At 45.2% G+C, this 26561-nt stretch overlaps 1 protein-coding gene across 1 annotated transcript in view; it reads right to left on the reverse strand.

The window, feature by feature from the left end:
- LOC138297194 (protein LEG1 homolog) overlaps positions 1–20761 on the reverse strand; it is an 87307-nt gene extending 66546 nt beyond the window's left edge. The window contains exon 1 of the mRNA XM_069236683.1: positions 20442–20761. Coding sequence (XP_069092784.1) covers positions 20442–20751 — 310 coding nt within the window. The 5' untranslated portion in view covers positions 20752–20761. The remainder of the gene's footprint in view (positions 1–20441) is intronic.
- Between the last annotated feature and the right edge of the window lie 5800 nt (positions 20762–26561).

The raw sequence follows: 26561 nt of genomic DNA on the forward strand, positions 1-26561 counted from the left end.
ATGGATAAAGGCTTGTATAATCCCAATTTCCTTGGGGCTTTACTAGGGGGGGACATAATTTGTGGGATTTGCCTCAGCAGAATTCTGAAGAGTTACAAACAACTTTGTGGGATTCTGCAGAGTTCTGCCAATGGGCAGAAACATGGATGTTGTGCTGTGTATGCTTTGATTTAGCACCAGGAGCACCAGCAGCTGACGTTGCCTCAACTCAAATAGATTTTCTACTTGAGTGGCAGCCTACTGACCCTGAATTGTCTTGACAGCCCATGACAGCCCTGTAGGAGGCTGGCCTGACTTATAGTGGGTACCTAATGGTACTTACACCTTGTGCCAGGTCCAGTTATCCCTTATTAGTAGATTAGTAGTGTTCTAGCATCTTAGGCTGATAGAGGTTGCTATAGCAGAGCAGCTTAACTAGGAGACATGCAAAGCTCCTACTATACCACGTATAACATATAGGTACTATATCATAAGAAAGACAATACTCAGAGTTACTAAAAATAAAGGTACTTTATTTTAGTGACAATGTGTCAAAAATATCTCAGAGGATATACTCCCTTAGGAGGTAAGTAAAATACACAAAATATACACACAAACCAAAATCAGGTAAGTAAAACAGTCAGAAATTAGTGCAAACACTGTAGAATACAATAGGATGCAATAGGCTTAGGGGCAACACAAACCATCTACTAAGAAAATGGAATGCGAACCACGTAGGGACCCCAGGCCTAGTGTAGTGTGTAGAGGGTCACTGGGAGTGTAAGAAAACACTAAGGGGTGTTCAAGGTACCCAACCCCAAGACCCTGGAAAGTAAGAGTAAAGTACTACTATTTCCCCAGAAACACACTAAAATCGTGATAGAGGATTTTGCAAAGACTACAACAGACCTCAAAGCACCGAAGACGGATTCCTGGACGTGAAGACCTGCAAAGGAATGGGACCAAGTCCAAGAGTCGCTAAAGTGTTCAGGGGGGGCTGAAGCCAACTAGACCCCAGATGAAGGTGCAAAATGGCTGCCTCCGGATGGAGAAAGCTGAAGATTCTGCAACAACAAAAGGTGTGAGGAACTTCTCCTTTGTGCAGAAGATGGTCCACGGCGTGCTGGAGGATGCATAGTTATTTCATTGGCAAAAGAAAGCAAACAAGCCTTGGTAGCTGCAAAGGTCGCAGTTGAGGAAAAAGGGTGCTTCCCGGGCCCAGGAAGGACTAGGATGTCGCCTCTTGGGAGAGGAGACAGAGGGGTCCTCAGCAACGTAGAGGGCCCAGGCACAAGAAGATAGCACCCACAGAAGTCCTTGAACACAGGTTCAAGAAGTCTGAGCACGGCGGTCATCTCAACACTGCAAAATAGGGTCCCACGAAGCTGAAGATCAACTCAAGGAGTTGAGTATCATAGGACAGAGTGCTGGGGACCTAGGCTTGGCTGTGCATGAAGGAGTTTGTGGAAATGTGCACAGAAGCCCTTGTAGCTGCAGTTCAGGCGTGCACAGGATTACTGTCTGGAGAGGGGAGGCAAGGACTTACCTCCTCCAAATTTGGACAGTTGGACCACTGGACAGTCTGGGGCACTTGGGTCCACCACCTGTGTTCCAGGGGCCACACTCATCAAGATGAGAGGGGTCCCAGAGTACCGGTGACGCTGAAGTTTGGTGCCTACTGAAGCAGGGGGAAGATAGCGTCGACCCAGTATAGATTTCTTTGTGGCTTCAGGTACAGGATGAAGGCAGGCAGCCCCCAAAGCATGCACCACCAGGAAACAGTTGAGAAAGCCAGCAGGATTAGGCGCTACAATGTCGCTGGTAGTTTTCATGATACGTTGTTGCAGTTTCGCAGGCGTCCTGGAGCAGGCAGCTGGTCGATCCTTGGCAGAAGTCGAAGAGAGAGGTGCAGAGGAACTCTTGTGAATTCTTGCAAGTTGTTATCTGAGGAAAAGCCCCTGGAGAGACCCTAAATAGCCCTCAGAGGAGGATTGGCCACCTAGTCAGGTAAGCACCTATCAGGAGGGGTCTCGGACGTCACCTGCTGGCACTGGCCACTCAGAGACCTCCAAGTGCCCTCACACCTCTGGATTCAAGATGGCAGATGTCTGGGACACACTGGAGGAGCTCTGGGCACCACCCCTGGGGTGGTGATAGACAGGGGAGTTGTGACTCCCCTTTCCTTTGGTCCATTATATCCCATATATGTCACCTACTCTGGGCCTGATTCACAAGGGTAAACTTCAAGTCTAACTTCACTCGTGCCAGTGTGTTGTTTTAATATTGTTTGGTATTCATAACATTGAAACCTGTCTGGTGTTCAAGTATCAGTGTACATTTAATGGTCAAATAAAAATGAAAAAATACATGTTTTAACTTTTTTCACAAAACACAAAATAAATGTAGATGAATACAGATAAAATTATCAAAAACAAAGGCCCATCTTTATGGAAGGTTAGCGTCACCTTAGCACCATTTATTTTGGTGCTAAAGCAATGCTAAATTAACTCCATATTTATATTTTGATGCTAGCTCCATCTAGCGTCAAAATATTGGAGTTAGTGACATTTTTAGGAAACACCAACCCACCTTGAGTCAATGAGATGCAAAGTAGGCGTTCTCTTCCTAAAAATGACGCTAGCCCCCCAGTGCCATATTTAACTCCTGACACTGAAACAACGCACAGTGATGAGGCGGGCCTCAATAATGTCGCTGAGCCCGTTTAGCGCCATTATTTAATGCCTGGTCAGACCAGCCGTTAAAGTGCAAGTAGGCCCACTTTCATGGAAGAACACCATAGAATGGGCACAAAGATGCCCACCCCAATCCCCAGCAACTCCACCACCCACACCACAGGGGCACTACAGGATAAGGGAGCCCATCCCAGGTAAGTTGCAGGTAAGTGTATGTGTATGTGTGTGGTGTGCAATTGGAGGCTACTTGCATGGGCCCCCCTGCCTGGCACTGGGTATGTACGGCTTACCCAGGGAACACTGGTCCCCTGTGATGGGCATTTGGCTAGGGGTAATGACTCCTGTCTTTGCTTAGACAGGAGTCAGTTTTTTTGGCTGCTTGTGCATCAGAAAAATTACGCTACGCTGACTAGCAGCAGATATTTTTCCTCTAACCAGCCTAATGCCATTTCTGATCCACTAGTGCCATGTCCCTAAATGCCATCCATCACTGGCTAGCATCTTTTTTTGAGAGGCTAGCCATTCCTTAGCGCCATGGTCCATCATTTTATAAATATGGTGCACGGACAATACAGTTGTGTGCCACTTTTCATAATTATGGCAGAAAATATGGGTATATACAGACTAAAAAGTAAAAAATAAAACATAAAACCTGGAACCCTGATTATACTCTATAAGCAGTGGGACATGGCCAGATACAAACCTTCCCAAGTATTTTACCACCCAAAACGTATGTGTGAATGTAAATGTGAATACAAATCTGTCCAGTCAGTATGTGGCATGAGAATTCCCCACTATCTGTGTGCAGATCCCTCTATGTAATTGAAATTCCATACAACTGAAATTCATAAGTGTTTCCTTTAGGGCAGCGAGCCTGTTAGGTTTCATCCCAATTTTGAAGGGTGTCTATCCAATTGCCTATCCAATTGCCTATCCAATATACAATCAAAATATACAGCCCATATTGTTGGGGTTGTTTACGGCAGCATTTCCTCCTTCATTAATATGTAAAATTCCTTATCATCAGTGTTGGAGGAGTGCAGATTTAGGTAAGGAGACACACTTTATTGCAATCTAGCGTTCTACAAAGCAAGACATACCCTCACTCAAAAACAGCCCTAAAGCATTATATCTAAAAGGGCACAATGGGGGCAAATCACATCAGCAGAACATGTGCATAATGGGAGTAAATTGAGGTGTACAGTTGGCCTCTCTACTTTTTCTACATCCTCTGCACCTCCCGATAAAGCAGCTGTGTTTGTTGAAGAAATGCTATTCAGATGCTTTACCACCACAGGAACGTATGCACTCCATTAAATATTGTTCACACATAGCAGCTCCCGCTCTGTGACAACAATCCAGGCATCCATAGGAGGTGGGAGGCTGTCTAGGACTGCAGAGGCCTTCAGGCTCCCCCGCTGTCCTCAATATTGGGCACCCAGGTCACATAGCTGGGCCCCGGGGCATGGGGTCCCTGAGGCTGAGATTGGCCTGGGGAGGGAAACCATGCAGCCCCCTCCCCAAAAAGAAATATTTAGGTTGGGCCACAGGGGAACTGGTCCCCAAGGCCAAGATCGGCCTGGGGAGGCTGTACATCCCCCTCCCCCCAAATAATTAAATCTACAGAAAGGGCCTCAGGGTATGGGGTCCCTGGGGCCAAGATTGGCCTGGGGGGGCATGTGGCATCCCTCCCCCAAAAAATAATTAATTGTTACGCCGCGCCCTGGAGAATTGGGTCCCCGAGGCTGAGAATGGCTGGGGGATGTGATCCCTGCTGCCAAGATCAGGTTGGGTTGTTATAGGGGTTGACTGCAGGGCCTATGGACAGGCCCTCTGGCCATCCTCCGCAACACACAATGGAAGGCTAGATTAACATATAGCAATAGAAATTGGTTTACATTGAAAAAACATAGAAATTCACTGAAAAAAAAACTAACGTTACAAGGATGTTATAGTTAGGAAATAGAACTAAAAAAACAGAGGAGTTCCCTTAAAAAAAAGTTACAGGGATGTTATAGCTAGGCACACATTTTACTTGCACAAAACCAGAGAAATTCACATGTTATTTCAAGTAACTATAACTTGTGCCCTAAGGTAACCATAAATCACGCCCTCGTCATGCACTGCTTATTACCCCACAAATTACAGCACTCATGACATCTTTGATAACTTTATTGATAATGTCACTGTAACATCTGCCGTAAAATTATTGATCAGATAACTCTGCATGGCAGAGGTGTGAGTTATAGTTACTTGAAATACCTCTAAGTATACCAACCCAACCCCCCACCCTGCCCCTAAAACGAAAAATGCCCGTCCTCCCTTCCCCACCCCTAAAGCTTAATCACCCCCACCCCCAAAAACTAAAAATACCCCAACCCCGCACCCCGCCCCTAAAACAAAAAATGCCCCGACCCCCCTCCCCTTCCCCTAAACCACCCCACCCCCTAAAACTAAAAATACCCTGCTCCTGTCCCTACCCCACCCCTAAAACAGCCCCAATCCCTGCCCCACTTGCCTCCTACTTGATCGTGTCATCCTCCTCAGCCGACTCCCTTCTTCTGTGCCTTAACCATGCATGTGCGTGGTTCAGCACATACATGTTTAAGGACCCGAACAAGGAAGTCGTGGTTAACAAAAACGTTGTTCCGCTTTCGTTTTCCACAACTTTGTTGTCCGGGAGTCGTGCTTCAGGCTGCTTCCCTATTCCTGTGAATCAATGAGATCTGCAGATTACATTTCATAGGGATCCACACACTAAAAACCCCTTTAAATCTATCAATCAAAAACCGAGGACTAGGGCCAGGAAAGGCCGTAAGTGGGGTCTACCAGACTGTCAGCACTGGCTCACTCCCAGGAGCATTAATGTGTTCCACATGACAATTCTCTGACTGAGACAGATTATTGACATTTGCTTTTTTTTTAATGAGCACCTTGGAGGAATATGCCACCTTTTCTTTTTTTTTTTTTTCTGGGACTTGGCTGAAGCTGAGTCACAAAATGGCTGCCAACACTTCATGTTTGAAGGCCACCGAAGGCTGTGTGTGGTGCAGGGTTGGATAGTTGTAGGAGGTTAGACTTAGGGCTTTAGAGTTATTTCAGGTAATTATATCTTATGCCCTAAAATAAGTATAATTTGCACCCTCTAGATACACTGCTAATTACCCCTCATATTGCAACGCTCATGGAATTTTTGATAACATCATTGCTAATATCAATGTAATATTGCAGTATCATTTTTTAGTTGAAAACTGTGCATGGTGAGGTCACAAGTTTTCTTAGGGAATGAGTTATCGCTAATTGAAAGAACTATAAATGCTGAATTTCTATGGTTTAGCACGTTTAAAAATTAGAGCATCCCTATAACCTTTGTTTTTTTAAGTAAAGATATATATATATATATATATATATATATATATATATATATATATATATATATACATACACACATCATGATTCCCATTGAAATCGTAACATGGCGGATGGGAAATCCATCATGTTTGTAACGGAGTAACTCCTCTGCCAAACTCTGAATCATGCCCTTATTATTTTTTTCGGGAGCTTTTTCACTCATCGGTGAGCTTCGGAGCTTCAGCGGGATCAACCTGGAGCTCAGGCTGGGTCATGGTTTGACACTGCTGGCTTGACTACGAGTCTGTCACCTTATGGAGCTTTTTTTCAAAGTTGCTCCAAACTTCTGTATCTTATTCCAGAAGTCCTTTTTCGGGTCTTGCAGTGTCCACACACTTTTCCATGGTTCTAGAAGCTTTTGTGTTGCTTCTTGGGGGGCTTGGACTACAATTCCCAGAATGCAACTGAAACGGAAACATCTTTTTGTGGTGAAGCCCAGAGCATGCAGCGGGTGCAATCCTTGTAGGTGTACTGCTTCAGGTGCAGACCGGGGGTTCAGCAAGGCAGTCCTTCTTCTTCTGATTTTCTTCTACCAGGTATCTGAGTTGCTGGGCAGCTCTTCTATATTCATCCTTGCTCCTTGGATGGCAAGCAAGGGGGTACCCCTGAACAATGGGGTGCAGGGTGCCATCCTCCTGAGTGACCACTTCCTGTGAAGTGTGGCAAAAATCAATCCCAGAAAGCACTGTTCCCTAAAGTCCAAGATGGAGTAAATCTCTCCTGGAGGTGCAGGTCTGGCTAGGCCCACCCACTGGTGAGGCTAACACTTCCCTTCCAGTCTTTCTCCCAATCTAAATACTGGGGTTCCCATCTGTCTGGGGGTGCAAAAAATGTGGGAGGTCTGGTTTCTGTCCCAAGTGGCATTCTGTCCTCTGAAGACCAGTTTGTACATCCTACCCCCTTCATTCTCTGCCATTTGCTGTTGTAGATCTCCACCCACCAGATGCTTCCTTTGTTTCAGCCCTGGCCTTTTCACACCTCATTAAGGTAGCTTGGCTCAGCCTAACAGAGGCTCATCAATCAGGAAAGGCTTCTACAGGGCAGAATTACGGAACTTTTAGAAAGAGTTCTAAAACTCTTTCCCTATAAAAGTTATAATAAATCTAACAGTGGCAAGTCGGTGGATTTATTCTATTAATGTGATATCTTACATGACATATTTAGCTCTTTCCTATCAAAAATAAAACTTTATTATTTTAAAATAAAGTTTTCCAATGTTAGCCCATGGAGGTAAGTCACTACAATGGGGCATTTTAATCTTAAAGCAGACAGCAAGGCAGGCCTTCCTTTAGAATGAAACCAGACACCACAGCAGTGCACTCAAAGCTGCCCAAATGCCACTGGGCATCCATAAACCTACATACCCTACCATATACTAGGGACTTTCAGGCTGGTTGTCGGAGCCAATTATAATTAGCATATACCTTTTGACATTTTGGTATGAGGTCGGGGGACAGGACTTCCACCCCCAGCATTCTAGCAGGAGGGCTGCCACAGTGCCACAAACACGCCTGGTGGTGCTACAAAAGTGTTCCCCGGGTCCTGCTGCACGGGATGTATTGGTATGAGGTTGGGGAACATGACTTCCACCCCCAGCATTCTATGTGGTAGGAAGGCCACCGCAGTGCCACAATTGCACCTGGAGGCGCTACAAAGGTGTTCCCCAGGTCCCATTGTGCAGGACATGTTGGTACGAGGCCGGGGACGGGACTTCCACTCCCCCCGCATTCTATGCAGCAGGAGGGCTGTCACAGTGCCATAAACAAACCTGGAGGCGCTACAAAGGTGTTCCCCGGGTCCTGCTGCGTGGGACATGTTGGTACAAGGTCAGGGACAGGATTTCCATGCCAAGCATTCTACGCAGCAGGAGGACCACCGCAGTGCCACAAATGCACCTGAATGAAGGGCAGAAGTTTATTGAACAGTACCATAACATCTCAGAGTCCAATGCCTCATTGGTCCATTGATCCCCTAGAGCCAGACATTATAGTGGTTACTCCACTGGACAAGGGCATGGGGGATAAAGAAAGAGATCAGAGGCAGTACCTAAATCTAAGCAGGAAAGGGTCAATACAACTCAGCCAACCAGTGAGATAGCCACCACAAGACAGGGATTGGAGCACCTGGGCTGTATTTTAGATTCACCAGATGACCCCTATTTGTTGCTCTGGATTCCAGTTTAAAACCCATTTTGGAGCACTCAGTTGCTACAGAGTTGGAACTAAAAATACTCTCTTCCTTGGGGCAAAAAATTGTTTGTGTGAGGAGGTCAACACCATGACAATACCCCCCTCTTTATGAACATCGGCATCGGGCCCTGTTATAACGGAGGTGGCCCACACTCATCGTTCCTTCACCCACTCTGCCCTGTACCCTCCAACAGTGTGTTCAGTAAACAGAACAGCAAGTTAATCTGTAAGTGAAAAGTCTTCTGTGAATTAGAGCCCTTCAATCCTAAACCTCACTAATAATTCAAATAATCCATCATTAGGCGCTGAAAAGCCTAAAAGGCCTCCTGATTTTCCAATTGATCCCTGTGGAAGGGAGTTGGGCTTCATGAGTGAGGGTCCTAGAGATAATATCTCTCTTCCCTCTCCTCATATTCCACCAGAATGCACACTGTATATTATTGTGCTGACCAATGTCCCCAAAGCCAACTTTATGTACTTGGAGTAATACGCCAACTTGAGGAATAAAGCACTGCTTTGACTGGGAACCCATATGTGCAGGCCCTGTGATCTTTCAGGGGACATTGCCTCCACAAGGAGGGTTGCTTGGATTGGTCCATTGGCCAAAACTTTAAAGGGAGGCTGTGTGATAATATATTTCAGAAGACCTATCTTAGTTCACGCTCTTTTGCACTCCCTTTTTTGCAATACAAGCAATCAGGAAGGTATTAAACCTTACCCGTTGGGCGTTTTCTACTCTATTCGTGTGCATTTGCTCCTGGCCTACTGGAGCCACGGCCCTCAGCCTGCTGCATTAAGGTACAATTCAGTGTCTTATAATCTGCATTACAATCTCCTCCTCCCCCTTTCCAACAGGTTTGATACCCTGTCTTCTCTGGAGCAATTAGATTGACTGCCAAACAGGGGATGCGGCCCGGAGGAAAGATTTAGGGGCAGATTTAAGAAAAGTGTCTGCTTCATCCAATGCAGTGTCACTTTTCTTGTGCCCCTTAGCCCCCCCACCGCCACCATGTGTGCACTGTATTTAAAATATGGTGTACCAAGGCGCAGGATAGGTGACAATAGCGTTAAAATTGTTGATGCTCTGAGCAGGCATTAAAAGTAGCCACAAAAAATGACGCAGTGGAATCTCATTTTTGCAGTCCACCTAACGGGAGAATGCCCCCCTTTTAAACATTATGCCTGGCGCTGGCATAATGTGGAGTAAGTGGTTACAAAGTGACACAATGTGTGCATTGCGCCACTTTGTAAATCTGGCGTGGCAAATTTGGCCTTGTTGGGCCACATTAGCATAAAAAAGATGCTAATGTGGTGCAAGGAGGCGCTGAGCCCTTTTAAATCTGTGCCCTAATTTTTTGCTCTTAACACTCTCTCTGAGCGATCCTCTGGAGCTGGTTGGTACACTGTGTGTAATATCTTGGGATGTTGCTGGTCTCTGCACAATGCAGTACTCGCCAGACTGGCTAAATATAGTAGACCTTACCACATCATTTGTTGTCAAGAGACATGGCTAGCGGACACCCCTTACATTAACGGTTTTGTCACTTATTGTGTGACTGCCACCCTGTCTACTTCAGGACGGGCTTAGGGGGGCTTAACAACTTTTGTGTCTGTCTCTTTGGTGGATGCTAATGTTTCTGAAAAGGCTATTTTCTCATTCTATCATGTGTTATAGATCACTTTACAATGGCATTTTGATATGGTTTCGGTTTTACCATAATATTTTTGAATTTACAGAGACCAGCATTGTGGATGATTTGGTTGAGTATTTCACAAAATCCAGAGTGCTCATGTTAAAGGGGTGGTAATGGTCTGGGTAGGAGATTTTAATATTGAAGTTTGTACTTTTAGTGAAACCTCAATATGTGGTATTTGTGATGAATGTAATCATGGTATTGCACATTTTAAGCACAGGCCCTATGCCAACTCACTGAATAGGGTGATCTCTGCTCATATTTTGATGTCACTTTTAGATCACTCGTAGTCGAGTACGCTAAAAACTCCCACTTTCATAGGATCAAAATTGAATTATTTTATTGATCATGTACTCATTACTAGGCCATTACTATCAGCAGTAGTCTTGTGCAAAGTCAAGGCTTCATGTTTGAGTAATCATAATCCACTGACTGTGGAACTCAAGTTAGCCTCAGAGAAGGAGACACATATAACTCCTCACCCGATAGAATACAGCATCAATAAAGGTTTGAGTATTAAATAGAAGAAGGTAGTCAAGGAAGCCTTCCATATAGATTTGTTACCACACAACCAATTAGACATTGACACAATTTTGCGTGAGGATATTAATCACACAGAAGTTATAACTGCATACACAAGTTTAAACAGCTGCATGGCTGATAAACTTACTACAGTGACCCAACAAAGTGGGGCTAACCCGAGTTGGTATCACAGCTCCTGCTCCAAATGCCATAAGCTTCTAAAACTTGCTTTAAAAAATTGTCCGCAGGCCTACGCGGAAAAAGCTGAGGTTAAGAAACTCTATCAGGAGGCAATCCATAAAAGGAAGGTTGAAATCAGGGTAAAAGCCTGAGAGGGTCTGAGAACAGCCAGTGACCAGAAAGACTCTCAAAGTTTCTGGCAGGTGATAAATGTGTATAACCCTTTGGCTGAGGTTGAACCAAAAGTTGATTGTGTAATTACTAGCAAAGAATGAGTGAATTATTTTTCTAATGTCTTTGGCCCGGATGCCCATTTTGGGCCCCAATAAGAAATTTCTCTTTGAACAAGGTTGCAGTTATGCACTTTGTAGTGCAATTACAGTTCTAGATGTCACCTCAGCCATTGAGAGTAGCCCTTCGGTCAAGGGCCCGGGACCCAATAGGTGTTTTAAAATATTTTCTGGACTCCTTTATTAACTAACATTATTATAAGGGCAATACAAGGACCCTGGTTAAATCCTGACAGGAGGCTATAATTGTTGTCATATTCAAAAAAGGAGATAAGATCTCACCCCATTGTTATCGCCCCATTTCTCTTTTGGACACTATGTTAAAGATCTTGGGTAGAGTCATACAGTGCAAATTGTAAACCTGGGCAATAGAGATGCGGGGACTTTCTGACTTACAGTTTGGTTTTCGCCGTAGCATGGGGACAGGGGAGCAGTCTTCAAATCTCTCCCCAGTCATTCAAAAGTATACTAAGCCTTAGAAAGGTTGTGTCCCTCATGGACTTAACATGCACCTTTGATACAGTAGAACATTCAAAGTTATGGTCCACTATGCTGAACGTGGGGATTGACAGTGCCATTGTTTCCCTCATTAGTAGGCTTCATGGTCAGACAAAATTTAGAGTCTGCTCCAGCTAGGGAGGGGATCTTACAGAAGAGTTTCCGTCACTCATTGGGGTAAGACAAGCTTGTGTCCTGAACCCTTTTTTATTTTTAATTCATATTAACTCCTTGGGGGAATATTTGACTACAGCTGGAAAAGATATTTGAAAGGTGAATTCCAGAGAAATACTTGTTCTGCTTTACACAGACAATGCTGTCCTCATTGCTCTAACAGCCAACGTCCTACAGCTTCTTTTAGATGCTTTTAATAATTTCATGGATAGCTTAGGCCTTAGGACAAATCACTCTGAGTCCTTTGTGATGATGTGTGGCCCAAAACTTTCAAAGATCAAAAGGTTTTTACTGAGTTTTTACTTACATTGGGATCCCATTTGATGTAGACCTCAGTTGGAAGTTTTACTTAATGTGATAGTGAAATAGTTTCAATGGGCAATAGATGCTGTTTTTAGATTCTCTAAGTGGTTGGGCCATAAGCCGGTGAGAGAAATATGCTGTAAAGTAAATGCATGCCGCTAACCACGTTTGGGGCTGGAGTATGGGGCCATGTGAATTGTAGAGCCCTGCAAATAATTGGAAACATGTTTTTAAGAAGGTTGCCGGCAGTCCCGCAGTCCACCCGAGTTATTTTCTGTCATGAAGAGGTTGGGCTCTCTAACACAGAAGATTCCATTAGGCTGCAGCCTTTTTTGCTGTGGCATAGGATATGGAGAAACCCTGGTGAACAATTATGCAAAATTATAATAAGGGATTGTATAACCCTTGATAAAAATCAAGATATCCTGTGGTTTAAATACATTAAAACATTTGAAAGGCTGGGTGCCCCTGCTTTTTATAATAACCCCCACAGTTTAGTTTCCATCTCCTCTAGGCAAATAAAGAACTTTTCAAACGATACACTGATCAGCACGGCTTGATTCCACACATGGTGTGGCTGTCAGTAGTCCTCATGATCTCCCAGCACACACAACACTTTACTTACCGCTCACCTCCAATGAAAGACATACATTGTTATTGACAAGGTTTTACCTTAAAACAATTCATTTTTGGAGGCTTTTCCCCAAAAAGGCACTTAGTTTCCTTCTCTCCCTCCTTGTCACTGTGAAATGTCAGTGGAACAAAGCACATTGCACTTTGTACTGTTTTGCTCTTTTTATTCTGTTCAAAGAAGACAGTTTCTGTGCCCAGTATTATGCACATTATGTCGTCACATGCTGCTGCTTTTGCTTATTTGCACCAGTTAGGTAAAGAAATGGTCATATATGCTGTTTGAAGTTTTGTATTCAGTGCAATGAAGGTACGCTGGATATTGAAGTACGTTTTTAGTCTCATGATGTCTGTATTTTACTGTTTATTTTAAATGCTCTGTCTCTTTTGTCATTTCTGTGACTTTTATGGCTCAATACATCTGAATAAAGTATCTTGATGATAATGACCTTGTAACCAGAGCACCTGCCCTCCCTGGGCCTGGTTAGCAGAGTCCAGAGCACAATCAGAGTCAGTAACCACCAGCATCAGTCCAAAAATGAGGGTGATCAGGGCCAAAAGGATGATTTCTCACACGGCCCTTGTGCAGAGTAAGGCAACACAGTAATTTGTGTTGCCTTGCCTTCCTCCATATTTTTTAAGCCTTTCAAAGACACACAAAGTGGCTTTGCGTGGCTTAAAAAATATGACATAGTGGTTTGTGCCAGGCATGTACTACTTTGCATGGTGCAAGCATGGAGCAAACCACTCATAAAACTTCCCTTAGGTGTTTGTATAAGCACTGGAAGTTGCAACTCAGACATCCGTATGTATTTAAAGCCAAAGTAATAAAGTTTTCGTGTAACATAGTACAGCAGACAACATTGCTGTGCTGTATTGTGTGAAAGGGAACAAACAGACTGAGACCATGGGCCTGATTTAGAACGTGGCCGTCAATGCTATCCAGCATAGTCCTGTACTGGAAGGATATCATTTCAGTAAAAAATACAATGTAATAGTTCACAACTTTTCCTACTTTGTATGCATGCTGTACATCACAGCCGACGTGTTGGAACAATTTTACACCCACCTGAGGGAGGCATACCTGTTTGGCACAAATCGTTATCAACCATTTTTATTAGTTATCAGCTTAACAACAAAAACATGGGTGTCTGCACAGAATGTCCATATAACACCCAGAGTTCACTCCCATAACTGAAAATAGTAAAATGTAGTGCACAGCACTACCTTAAGTATCTTTTGGTATACTCTCCTTGAAAGTAATTCCCAATTGAAAACTTCACATTGTTTTGTGTCAGTTTTGTGATGCAAATCCAGCACAAAGACTTCGTAAATCTGGGACATATATATGGGCTATTTGAGACCGGAAATGGCTTTTCCCCATGTAACATGTTACTAACTCTCAAAATAGGTTTGCAAGTCGCTATTAGGAAGGGGCGAGCCAAGAGTGTCCCTTCCTCATAGCAAGTCAGAGGAGGAAGTAAAATAGTTTTGTGATTGTGAATGCAGATGAAAAACTATTGCAATTACCACCAACTTCAAGTTTGTGGTAACCCATTCACAAATGGAAAAGGGTCACCCCAAGACCACAACTCCTTTCTGAATGGAAGTGAAAATACTTTTTCAGAGCAGGTATGGTCCCACGGATCACTGCCTTCTCTGAAAAAATGAAAAGAAAACTTTTCATTTTTTTGTTTGAAATGCATCCTGTTTTTTTTTTTAAACTGCTTTTTAAAAAAAAGAAGTGACAGACATGGTGGTCTGCTCACCCCAGCAGGCCACCATCCCTGTGAGTGCAGCTATACCCAATGAGTTCTCAAATTGTGACCTGCCTCATGAATATTGATGAGGTAGGTCACTTGCATCCCTATTGGGAATTGCAAACAGTGTAAAACACACTGTTATGCAGCCCAGTTTGCGATTTCCTAACAGCAAATCACTAAGATTGACTATTAGGAATTCACAAACCCAAACCTACATACATCTGTCCCATAGACTCCAAAATAACTCTGCAAGCCTTTTTATATATGAATAGTTTTAGCATATCCTCTACAGTGTAGGACATAGCTTTATAATTTGGGAGTGTTTGTAGCATCACACCTAAGGGAATAGCCAGAAAAATCAAATGCCCCCCATTTTGGTGCTTGCACAAAGAGACACTCACCATATAGGCATATATGCACATATTAACCATTCTGAACATACCCTTGTTAATAGTCTACTGACACCCTCACATATATACCAACACATATACAGGCACCAGCAGGCATAGACAAGCACTTTACACTACACTATGCAGCAGGAGGCAGCGATGAAGCACATCCGAGGAGTGCAGTCTGATGTGTAGAAAGCTTTAATGCTACACATCAGAGGAGTGCAGTTCCATGTGTACAAAGCACGAGTGATGCGCATTAGATCAGCCATTAGTGATGCAGTTCAGGACAGCATAGATTGTAGTAGCTAGTGGCTTCACTGTCAGATGTGACCTATGGGAGCATTTGGTGTTTTTTAAGGTACATGATTCTGTCACGACTCACGTGCTGCTTACGCCTGGAATCCGCAGACCGAGTGGCGTGGGTCTTGAGTGTTCGGCTTTGGCCCAGAAAGGGGCAACTCTTTCTAGTAGCCACGGTGCTGTAGGCACAGGTAAGGAGGGGTCAGGGGGCACCAGGAACGCAAGGAAAAGCAGAGCGAGGCCCCAAGCAAAATCTGGGGCCTCGTGAGGTGCACAGAAGGCTCAGGGCGCGCCGCGTCCTGAGGACGCGCTGTGCGGCGCGAGCCGAATGCTTGGCTCGCGCCGCGTGGTGCGGCGCGACAGTAGGTCCCCCCCCCGAAGGCCCAGGCTTGAGGGGAAACAAACGGTGAAAACGAGAAATCAGAAGAGGTGCGTGAACAGAAGATGCATCTTCCCAAGAGCATTCACTAAGAGGATATCCCTTCCAGTGAATCAAATACTGAAGACATTTGTGAAAAAGGCGAGAGTCACAAATTTCTTGAACTTCATATTCAGGTACATCATTCACCAACACAGGAGGAGGACAAGGAAACTGACGAGAGAAAGGATCAGGTGTATAAGGTTTGAGCTGGGAAACATGCAAGACTGGATGAATTTTCCAAGTATGAGGTAAGCGAAGACGAACAGTGACAGGATTAATCAACTGAAGAATACGGAAAGGCCCGTAATAGCGAGGTGTGAACTTATTTAGAGAAAGGCGTGAGGGCAAGAATTTGGAGGAAAGCCAGACTTTATCTTGAGGGTGATAATCTGGAGTGGGTCCACGTTTCTTATCTGCGATCTTCTTCATATATCTCTTGGTGTTTAATAAATTAGATGGAATTAGTCTATGGATTTGTTGAAGACGTTTGGAAAAAGAAGTAATCGCAGGCAGAGGAGAGGTAGATCGAGGAGAAGTAGGAAAAGAGGTAGGATGATAACCATAGGAACAGAAAAAAGGAGTGACTTTGGAGGCACTATGGACAGTATTGTTGTAGGAAAATTCAGCAATAGGGAGATAAGTGTTCCAGTTGCTTTGGGTAGAATTACAAAAACAGCGAAGGTATTGCTATAATCCTTGGTTCAGACGCTCAGTCTGTCCATTGGTCTGAGGATGGAAACCGGATGATAGTGCTATATTGATATTTAGTGTCTTGCAAAAATATTTCCAAAACCGGGAAATATACTGAGGTCCTCTGTCAGATACAATGGTATGTGGAAGTCCATGGAGACGGAAAATATGGTCGATAAATATCTGGCTTAATTCTTGGGATGTAGGTAACTTTTTTAGGGCAGTGAAGTGAGCCATTTTAGTAAAGGAATCTACAGTGACCATGATAACCCGGTTTCCTGCTGATGGTGGAAGTGAACACATGAAGTCAGTAGAAATAGTATGCCATGGAGCTGGTGGAACAGGCAAAGGCTGTAGTAATCCTGCAGGTCTGGTACGGGAAATCTTGACCTGAGCACATATGGGACAAGCCTGAACGTATCTTTCAATATCCGACTTCCAGGTAGGCCACCAGAAAGATCGGCTTTGGCCCAGAAAGGGCCGACTCTTTCTAGTAGCCACGGTGCTGTAGGCAATGGTAACGCCAAGAACAGACTGTGCCTTTCAGAAATAGCGCCAGAGGGAAAAAAACCCTGAAAGGGGAAAAAACCTCCAAAAAGTTGATTCCTGAAACAAGAACAAAAAACCAGGAATCAAAAAGAGACAAAATGCAGGTAAACGCTAATCTTGACGAGATTCAGAACCGAAGGCAAATAATCAGGAGCGAAGACACAATCAGAGCAGAAAGTGTTGCAGCGCAAGGAAAGGAAGAAAACAGGACCCTTAAATACTAAGAAACAGGAAATGACCAACAGGAAGTAAAAGGACACCATCTTAGATAGGTAAAAGTACATAGAACAGAATAGAGTAGGAACCATAGAGAATAAGGAACTAGGAATGCTGGGAAGAGAAAGGTAACATGGGAAGGGGGAAAAAACATAAAGAAAGTACAACAAAAATGCCCCAAGAAGAAAAGAAGAAAGGAAGAAAAAAGAACAGGTAAGGAGGGGTCAGGGGGCACCAGGAACACAAGGAAAAGCAGAGCGAGGCCCCAAGCAAAATCTGGGGCCTCGTGAGGTGCACAGAAGGCTCGGGCATGCCGCGTCCTGAGGACGCGCTGTGCGGCGCGAGCCGAATGATCGGCTCGCGCCGCGTGGTGCGGCGCGACAGATTCTGTGCATCAGCTGAGAACTGGGTGTAATGAATAAGGTTACCATCAGATATTGTGGGCCATATTTATCAGAGTTGGTTCGCTCTGCACCACACTTTGGGGTGCAAGAGTGATTCAACTTTTAAGGCATATTTATCAAGCCAGACAGGGCCACGTTGAGTGGTCTTGCTTGGCTTGAGAAGTACAGAGTAATGCACACCAGCACAAAAGGCTGTGGGAAGCAGTTCCATGCGTGGAGCACGGTTGTTCCTATGCATCCATCAATGTTTTTTTGTGCAATCCCAGATTTACCATCACTGGTAGACATGGGAAATACCTAAAAAACCTACGCCTCCCTAGGGGAGGTGTAGCCAGAATAAATATCTTTAGTTCTCCTTGTTACTTCCTCTTCCTACGCATACTGCCCCTTCCTACACAAAAGCAATCCTGCTCACAACACAGGCACCCATGCTTCATGGTGTGAAGGTACCTGCGATGGGGCTAGGCAGCACATTGTGCACCTGCACGGGGAGAAGACAGGAGTGGGCTGTGCGATGTTAAGTGTGGCGCATTCCTGCCCTTTCCCCATCACATAGCGCATCAAGGTGACCCGCTGCGCTGCAGTGCGTAATATATTGATAACGCGCTCCTGGGTATCTGGATAGAAGTAGGTGATGCACAACTCAGGGGCAAGGGCTGTGTGGGTTACAGCTGCACTGCGTAATATGGAGCGGGGGGACAGAATGGCACACACTCGGTGCACACCTCAGTGTGCAGTCTGTGGGCACATCGTAATCCCCAAGGTGTCACTTTGTCGTGTCAGGCACGAGCAGCTCACTTTTTGTCAACTTTTTAATTTGAATTCTACCGCATGCAGTGTTTTCTCATAAATGGAAAGGAAAACATACATCATGAATTGATGAGCTGCTAATGCTTGGCACTTTCCAAAACAAGTGCATTTCTTGCAGGTAAATATACTATTTAAAAAGGTAATACAACGTCATAAAATGTAAATTAACACATCATAATATAACTCACTGGCATCGAAACATACATCCACTCTGTAGAGCTGCAAGAGCCCAGCATGGCGCGTACTGACTCCAACCGGCCTGCTTTTGGGAACCAGGACTTCCAGGTCCGTGCTCAGAATGGTAACTGCTAAGTCATCTAACATGACATGGGCATGTGCCACGTGCTAGTGAATGGATGGAAAACAAAGAGAACACGCACTCGCCTTTATTTGGTTTAAAGGAGAGTGAAATATAGAAATTACTCTCGAACGTGTAATGAAGACTAGAAAGAGCTGGCAGAGGGCACCTTACCCCCTTCTGTGCCCAGGACGTAATGGTTACGTCCTGAGGCACAGTGCTTGTGTGCCCAGGACGTAACCATTACGTCCTGGGCACAGAGCCCAGAGGGAGCGCTAGCGCTCCCTCTGTGGGGTTCCCCCCAGCCCCCCAAGGCAGGGATGGAAGGGGAAGCCCTTCCTCTTCCACCCCGACCCCCCCAGCTCCCCCTGTGATGTCAGCGTGCGATCACACGGTATCACAGAGGCCTCCTCCCATGCGATCGGAAGAGAAGTGCAAAGCATTTCTCTTCCGATAACTTGGAGGTGGCCGGAGAGGCTTCAAAGGGAAGGAAATGTATTTCCTTCCCTTTGAAGTCTCTCTGAGTGTTTTAGCAGCCTGATTGCAAGCAATCCGGCTGCTAAAACGCCCACTAGACACAGGCCTTTTTTGCCCCCAGGGGGGCAGAAACCTCTAGGCACCAGGGATCATTTTTTTTTTGTTTTTGTTTTTTTAGAGGTGGGGAGCGACCCCTTAGGCAAGGGTCGCTCCCCTAGTGGGCCTAAATATAAGTTAGGCCATTTCTGCCTCCCTTGGGGGCAGATCTGCCTATTTTTATGAGGCCAATCTGCCCCCAAGGGGGTCAGAAACCACTAGATACCAGGGAGTTTTTTTTTTACGTGAATTTCACGCAAGGGGAGCAACCCCTTAGGCAAGGGTCATTCCCCTGGGGGGCAAATTTATTTTAGGCCATTTCTGCGCCCCTGGGGGGCAGATCAGCCTATTTTAAATAGGCCGATCTGCCCCCAAGGGGGGCAGAAACCAGTAGGCACTGGGGATTTTTTTGTTGTTGTTGTTTTACAAATGGTGAGCGACCCCTTAGGCAAGGGTCACTCCCCTGGAGGGGCAAATTGTATTTAAGCCATTTCTGCCCCCTTTGGTGGCAGAGCGGCCGATTTCAGGTCAATCTGCCCCCAAGGGGGGCAGAAATCACTAGGCACTGGGAATCTTTTTTTTTGCGCCAATGTCATGCACGGAGAGCTCCCCTAGGGGGTAAATTATATTTAGGCCATTTTTGACCTCTTGGGGGCAGAAGTGCCTATTTTTATGAGGCCAATCTGCCCCCAAGGGGGTCAGAAACCACTAGACACCAGGGAGTTTTTTTTTGTTTACGTGAATTTCACGCAAGGGAAGCAACCCCTTGGCTGTTTTTTTCACCTCAATTTCAATATTTTTTTATTTCAGCTGTTATTTTCTGAAGGAAACACTTGTAGGATCTACACAAATTACCCCTTTGCTCAGAACTTTGTCTACTTTTCAGATATGTTTAGCTCTCTGGGATCCAGCATTGGTTTCTCACCCATTTTGGTCACTAACTGGAAGGAGGCTAAAAGCACAATAAATAGTAAAAATGGGGTATGTCCCAGTAAAATGTCAAAATTGTATTGAACAATGGGGTTTTCCAATTCAAGTATGCCTGTTCCTGAAAGCTGGGAAGATGGTGATCTTGCCACTGCAAACCCTTTGTTGATGCCATTTTCAGGGAAAAAAGCATGAGCTGCCTTCTGCAGCCCTTTTTTTCCCATTTTTTTTAAAAAAACTAACATTTCACTGTATTTTGGCTAATTTCTTGGTCTCCTTCAGGGGAACCCACAAAGTGTGGGTACCTCTAGAATCCCTAGGATGTTGGAAAAAAAGGACGCAAATTTAGCGTGGGTAGCTTATGTGGACAAAAAGTTATAGAGCCTAAGCGCGAACTGCCCCAAATAGACAAAAAAAGGCTCGGCACAGGAGGGGGAAAAGGCCTGGCAGGGAAGGGGTTACATCCCTGAAATAAACAGGGCAGTTCAACAACTCCGACTTTCTCCTAAATATTTCCTGTTTTCAGAATTCTTACCTGTGACAAACTGCCAGGCTAATTGCATGGGAAGACTCCATAACATGTTGTCAGATTCTGTCAACCCCATATCGATGAAATACTTGTGAGTGGACCTTAGCAGAATCTTGTGCATTCCCATTCTGTCATGATACTTCCACGGATCAATGACTGGGTGATTATTTTCCTGTCTGAAAGCGTTAAGGTCTCCGGAGATCTCGCCCCAAAGCGGCGGGAAACCATTCTCTACAGCAGGATCCGCGGTTTCTGCAGCTTTCGTGACAATCACGACACAGACGAGCAGCTTCTTCAGCGCACCTGAGAGAGCCATCCCGCTGCACACCTTGGCGACGGTGCCAGGGCCGCGGGGACGCCGGCTTTTATTCACTGCACTTTGGCGCAAACTCACAAACTTCAATGTGTTCAGTATTTACAGAGGTGGGCCTGCACATCATACTGTGCCAGTGGTGATGCAAGGGACCCTGCGTGCGCTCTCCCGGATCTGACATCAGGCCTGCCAACATAGGCGATGCCACGTGTGATGTAAGAGCCCCTGCGCGCTCTCCCGGTGAAGAGCAGGTGTGACATGGCGGCACAAAGGATGGGCTGCAGACCCCTTCACAGAGCAGGATTTTAGCTTGTGACTCGAGACCCTGTGCAGTCAATCTCCATCACGGGGTGAGAAACGTCCCTAGGACCTTAGCCAAAGGGCTAGGACCCATTTAATGAATGAGTTTGGGGATGGATAGACGTGCCAGTCTCTGCACTAAGCCCAACTCCTCCAAGGCCCCACACCTACTTGCACATAAGGTTGGACTGGCCTCTTGGGCAATCAGGGAGTGCCCGGGGGCCACTTTATTTTGATGCCAGGGACTATATTTGGTCCCAGTATGACGTGGCTTGCGCACAGGGATTTTGTTTTACTTACAAGTAGGCAGGCCTGTGGCATGTATGTCTAGTTTAATTTGAAAAAGTTTAGAGACTGATTTGAAGTTGGACAGGAGGTGCTCTAGCCCGTCAGCTATGCTCCCCGCTCTCTTGGTGGGCCATCACCCACCAACCTGAGAGGTCCAAGCTTGTCGGATGGGGCAACCACCATCAAACCTGTCATCGTTATCCTGTAGACTGGCCAACTGTCTACGTTTGTAGATCTGTCCTTCAGTGGTGACTACCGTCCTTCTTAAAGCACAGACCTAGTGTGAGGGGCTATTTTGGCCCCATCTCCAGCTTCTAACATTTTCAGACGATACACAACAATTCCCACTCTTTCAATGTTGTATGCATTGTACAAATACTTGTCCAGGGACGGCAGGGCAGAGCTGCATCACCAGGGCGCTCATGCAGAGTGCAGTTTCAGGAGCACATGAAGCTGTTGAGATGCAAACCCAACCACCTGCCTATAAACCTTGCAGAATGTGTTAATGAACCCTGTGCTGTTGACCAGTTCAGGGAATTCAACCTTGCTGTTCTTTTTTCCATTTAGCCAGTTTCAAAATGCTGGCTTATTGTCTGAGATGCAGGCAGAGGAGCAGGGAAAGTGTGAGTTGCCCAGAATCAAACAGATGGTTAAGGTCTTAAACCTTAGACTGCAGCTCACTCCTAGCTGCAAATGCCACGCATTCACCACCAATGTGCCTTTTGATGAATAGACCATGAGAGAGGACACTTCTCCCCTCCCCGAGGTAATATCCAGTCCAAGAGAAGATTTTAAATTGATTCTAAATACTCTGAGTCCTGCCAAAACCGGTTCCAAGGAATAAGTAAAAAATGTGATCATCAAGGCTCACACAATTTGTCAAAATTTCATACTGAGTAAAAAAAACTGTGGGCCATATTTATACTTTTTGATGCACAACTGCGCCAAAGCAGTTTTGCGTCAAAAAGTTTAACGCCACCTAACGCCAATTCTTTGCACCACTCGGGCATCAAATTTATACTTTGATGCACGGCGGGCAAACCACTGGGTAGAGTCATTGTTTTTTACTCAAACCAATGCGCCTCGTCGTAAAGATAAACAACGCTAATGTGCGAAAATGACTTTAATCCGGTTTACGACGTCGCAAACCGGATACTCGCCTTTTTTGGCCACAATAGCGTAAAAAAGCGGTCCAAACACAGCAAAATGTGCAAAGGAAACCCTAAATGGTTTACAAAAGCTATGAGAGACCCCAGGAAGATGACAACCAACCAGGAACTAGCCAGGAGGACCCACCCAAGACCCAGGAGAGGGAGAAGAAGAAAAGTGTCGGTTCAGTGCAGAGGAGCAGGAAATACTCGTGAAAGAGGTGACAGAACACCAGCAACAACTTTTTGTCACCTCTAAATTGCTAATTGGCAGGAGAGAGGCAAATCGGCAACAAATTGTCGATAAGATCAACAGTGTGACAGAAGTCCGGAGAACAGTAACAGAGTGCAAGAAACGCTGGCATGACTGCAAGTGCAGGACCACGGAAAAAATGGCAAGGAACAGGAAGGCAGCACTGCAGACTGGAGGTGGAAGTCCAACACCACATGAGGCCCTGGACCACATGGAGGAGATAGTGGCAGCCGTCATCCCAGAGGAGATCGTCACAGGGATTCAAGGACAGGACAGCGCAAACTACCAGGATACAACACAGATGCAGGGTAAGTGGTATAGGGAACAAAAATGCCTGTTTGCCAATTGCAAGCAGAGGGGGGGGATACCTCCTACACAATGCATGTCAGCCATGATAATCAGGTAGCGGAAAGGGCAAAGGGGCACAGCTCGGGGTCATGGGCTGTGCAGGGCAAACCTGGGGCACAGCACAACACTACACCAACAACCTTTGCATTGGGGTATGCTGCCATGCCAAGGATGTTGGTAAAGCAAAGCCAGTCCAGGAGGGTAGGGTACAACATAAAACTGGCATGCTGTCACACGACAGCTGGTATTCTCCCTACATGAACTAGGGCTCAATTAACAGTCTCAGGCCATATCTGCAAGTGGTATTTAACATTGACAACAGTTTCCACTACCACCTCTGCTGTGTGTGCAGGTCAAGTAGCTAATGACAGTTACATGCCCATGGATCAAAGACACCCAAATTAGAGGGTTCAGGATGACAACGTTGTCCATAGTCGCTATAAACATCAGGTATTGTTATAAACAATATGAGGTACACAGCCGTAATGTCATACCCATGCTGCACATGTCAGGGTCTACCCTGTGCCTGGGTCACAATAGCTGCAATGCCACCATGCAACATCTCAAGTGTCATAGTGCTAAGACAACAGCACTGAGTGGGAGGACTTATGTGTCTAGCTAGTGAAACACACCCGCACAGTCATTAGAGGAAATGGAACACTGCTAGGACCATCAGTGTAATCCAATGTAGCACACATTCTCCAACATCAGCAGTACACAATACCAATGCTGACACCCGTATCCTGCCATGCCAATGCTATACATAGTATATGTTAGGTCTCAGCAACATATAGTTGGATGTGAAATATATGAGACTGGGTCAGTTCCTAAATTTTAAGTGTGGTGCAAGTGCCATCAGAACACCCACAGCAAGTGGAAGGCCACACCATGATAATGGAAGTAGACACAGGGTTGAGTAGGACAAGAAGGTGGCAACATACAATTTGGCCAGAACCTTCACCTAGAGGATGTGACTTAGACAAGTCCCCAAACTGCCCACACTACATGTGACATGCAGGCAGGTGGGGCATAGACCTGGGAGAATGCTAATATTAATGATAGGAACATAGAACAGTAACCAAGATCACAATGTGCAAATAAAAGGAAGTCAGGCACGTCACATTACAAATGCCACAACACAGACACACTAATTGTACAATATCTCATTGCAGAGGACGAAGGCTCTCCTGGGGATATGCCTGTCCTGGAATTCCCTGATGGCATGGGTGAGGAGCTGACAAACATCAGCCAGCAGACCCTCCAAGATGTCCTTGGAACCCTCCAAACCCCACCTTCAGTCACAAGGAGGAGCACAGAAGTAGCAGCCATCCCAGAGGACCCACCCACCACCCCAATTGTACAACCTGCCAGCTCCGACCCAGCTGAGGACTCTGACGACACTGGCACTAGCTTTGAGAGGACTATAGTTGGAGTACAGCGGGAGCTGGCCAAGGAGGTTTGGGTGGGGATGCAAAATATGGCAGCCAGCCTTGAGGGGGTGCGTTCGTGCATGATGTCATCTGCAGAACAGGCAGCAGCCATGCAAGCACAAACATCTCCTGCAAGAACTACAACAAAGTGTAAAGGAAATCAGCACTGCAGTAAGGGAGTTGCCATACCACCTCGCACACCAAACCTTTCACTGCATGTACAAATGCAATATTGACACCCTCAGGGCCGATCTGGCTGCCTACCACAGTAATGTAGCCGCTATACTTAAGAACCAGCAGCTCCTCCTTGCTGCAGTACTGCCCTTAATAGCCACACAGTTGGCATCTACCGGGATTTCCGACTCCACGTCTTCAAGCACTGAAGTGTGTGTCTCCCCTTCTAACCCACCACCACCATGGGCAGAGGAGACGACACACACATCAGAACAAGAAGACGTGGAACAGATCACCTTCACCCGTAAGAGTACCCGGTAGCAGAGGTCCATGCTAAATGGGCAATTTTATCCTAGCTCCTGTGGTTTTCAACATGTCAGTTTTGCAACAGCTGCTCACATGCACTGTTCTGCAGCCCACTGTTTGCTTTGACACTGTGCTCTGTGATTGTCTCTCACTACCTCATTGGCAAATCATGTTCCTCTGCACTGTATGATACTTCACCCCAGCATGTCCAAAGACATGTCCCATTGCACCTGTGTAGTATCACAATCGAATGCATCACACTAAGGGACTCACAATCCTGGACTATGTAAATATTGCACTACAGCATTTTAAAATAAACAGCACTTACACAACCACTTTGTCTCTGTGTAATGTGGCACATCAACCGTGTAGGAGATTAGTGATGTATGTCACATGTCAATGGCCATAGAATGTCAAGACAACTGCCTTGAAAGAATATGGGCTGAGAACTATGCACTGGGCTCTGGATTGTATCATCATCTGCGCTTCCTGAGGCTTATTTCTAAAGTAAATATAAAACTAACAGTATAATGCTTTGTTGGACTGAAAAAGTCAGCTTCAAGGGATGTTTGGTCAGAAAATCAATGTGTTAAGAATTCCCTTTTACACAATCTTTATGTATGTGACATCTGACTATAAACTGGCATCACACACACACCATACAGCAGGAATGGATGTGTACGAGTGTATGGACAAATATGTGACCTGGGAGTACAATGTAAGAAATGATAGCTGTGAGTTATGCATACAATACTACATAAGATTATAACATCACTCACCTTATCATGGTTCACTTGAACATCATGATGCAGGCAGGTGTACCACAGTGCCCAAGATTGCAAATCAGGTCTCAAACGATGACTGATTGAAAGCACACATCCAAACTTAACAACACATTGGGGACCAAAGTAACCTTGGGTGGTGGGTGCAATGGATGCAGATGCATTGAGAAGTAGCTTTGGTGTAGCTGCCAATGTGACAGCTCAATTGGAAGTGGGAATAACCATGTCAATAATGCGATTTGGATGCAGGATGGAACACAAATGCTAAAACTAAATTGACACTGTTCACCCATGCCAAGGCCCTGATCCCCAAGCATATGACACGTACTGTAAAGGAGTACCTAAATATTTATTTAACAGTAAAACACGGATACTAAAACTAGGGGAGACACCTTCACTAATTTAACCTATACTAACTACACAACTGGCCCTAACTATCCTAATCTAAACTTACTTATCACATTTAACTAAACACTCTAAACATGAACCCTCCAACCCCCTTATATGATGGGACACATGTAGGACAACCTATACTAACCTAAACACATACTATCTTATCCTAAACAAATATATATATATATTCTTTTCATATATTTTTTTAATTTTTTGTATAAACATAAACCCCAACATCATACCCCACCCACCCACCACAAATAAAACACATAAAAAAATATAATCCCTCCACCCCCAACCCACTTATACTAACTAACTAATCTAACAACCTATTCTAACCTAACACTAACCCCCCTAAACCCACTAAATATAAGAACCAGGAAAGAGGAGG

The sequence above is a fragment of the Pleurodeles waltl genome, chromosome 5 (assembly GCF_031143425.1).
Source record: "Pleurodeles waltl isolate 20211129_DDA chromosome 5, aPleWal1.hap1.20221129, whole genome shotgun sequence".
NCBI classification, from domain to species: Eukaryota; Metazoa; Chordata; class Amphibia; order Caudata; family Salamandridae; genus Pleurodeles; species Pleurodeles waltl.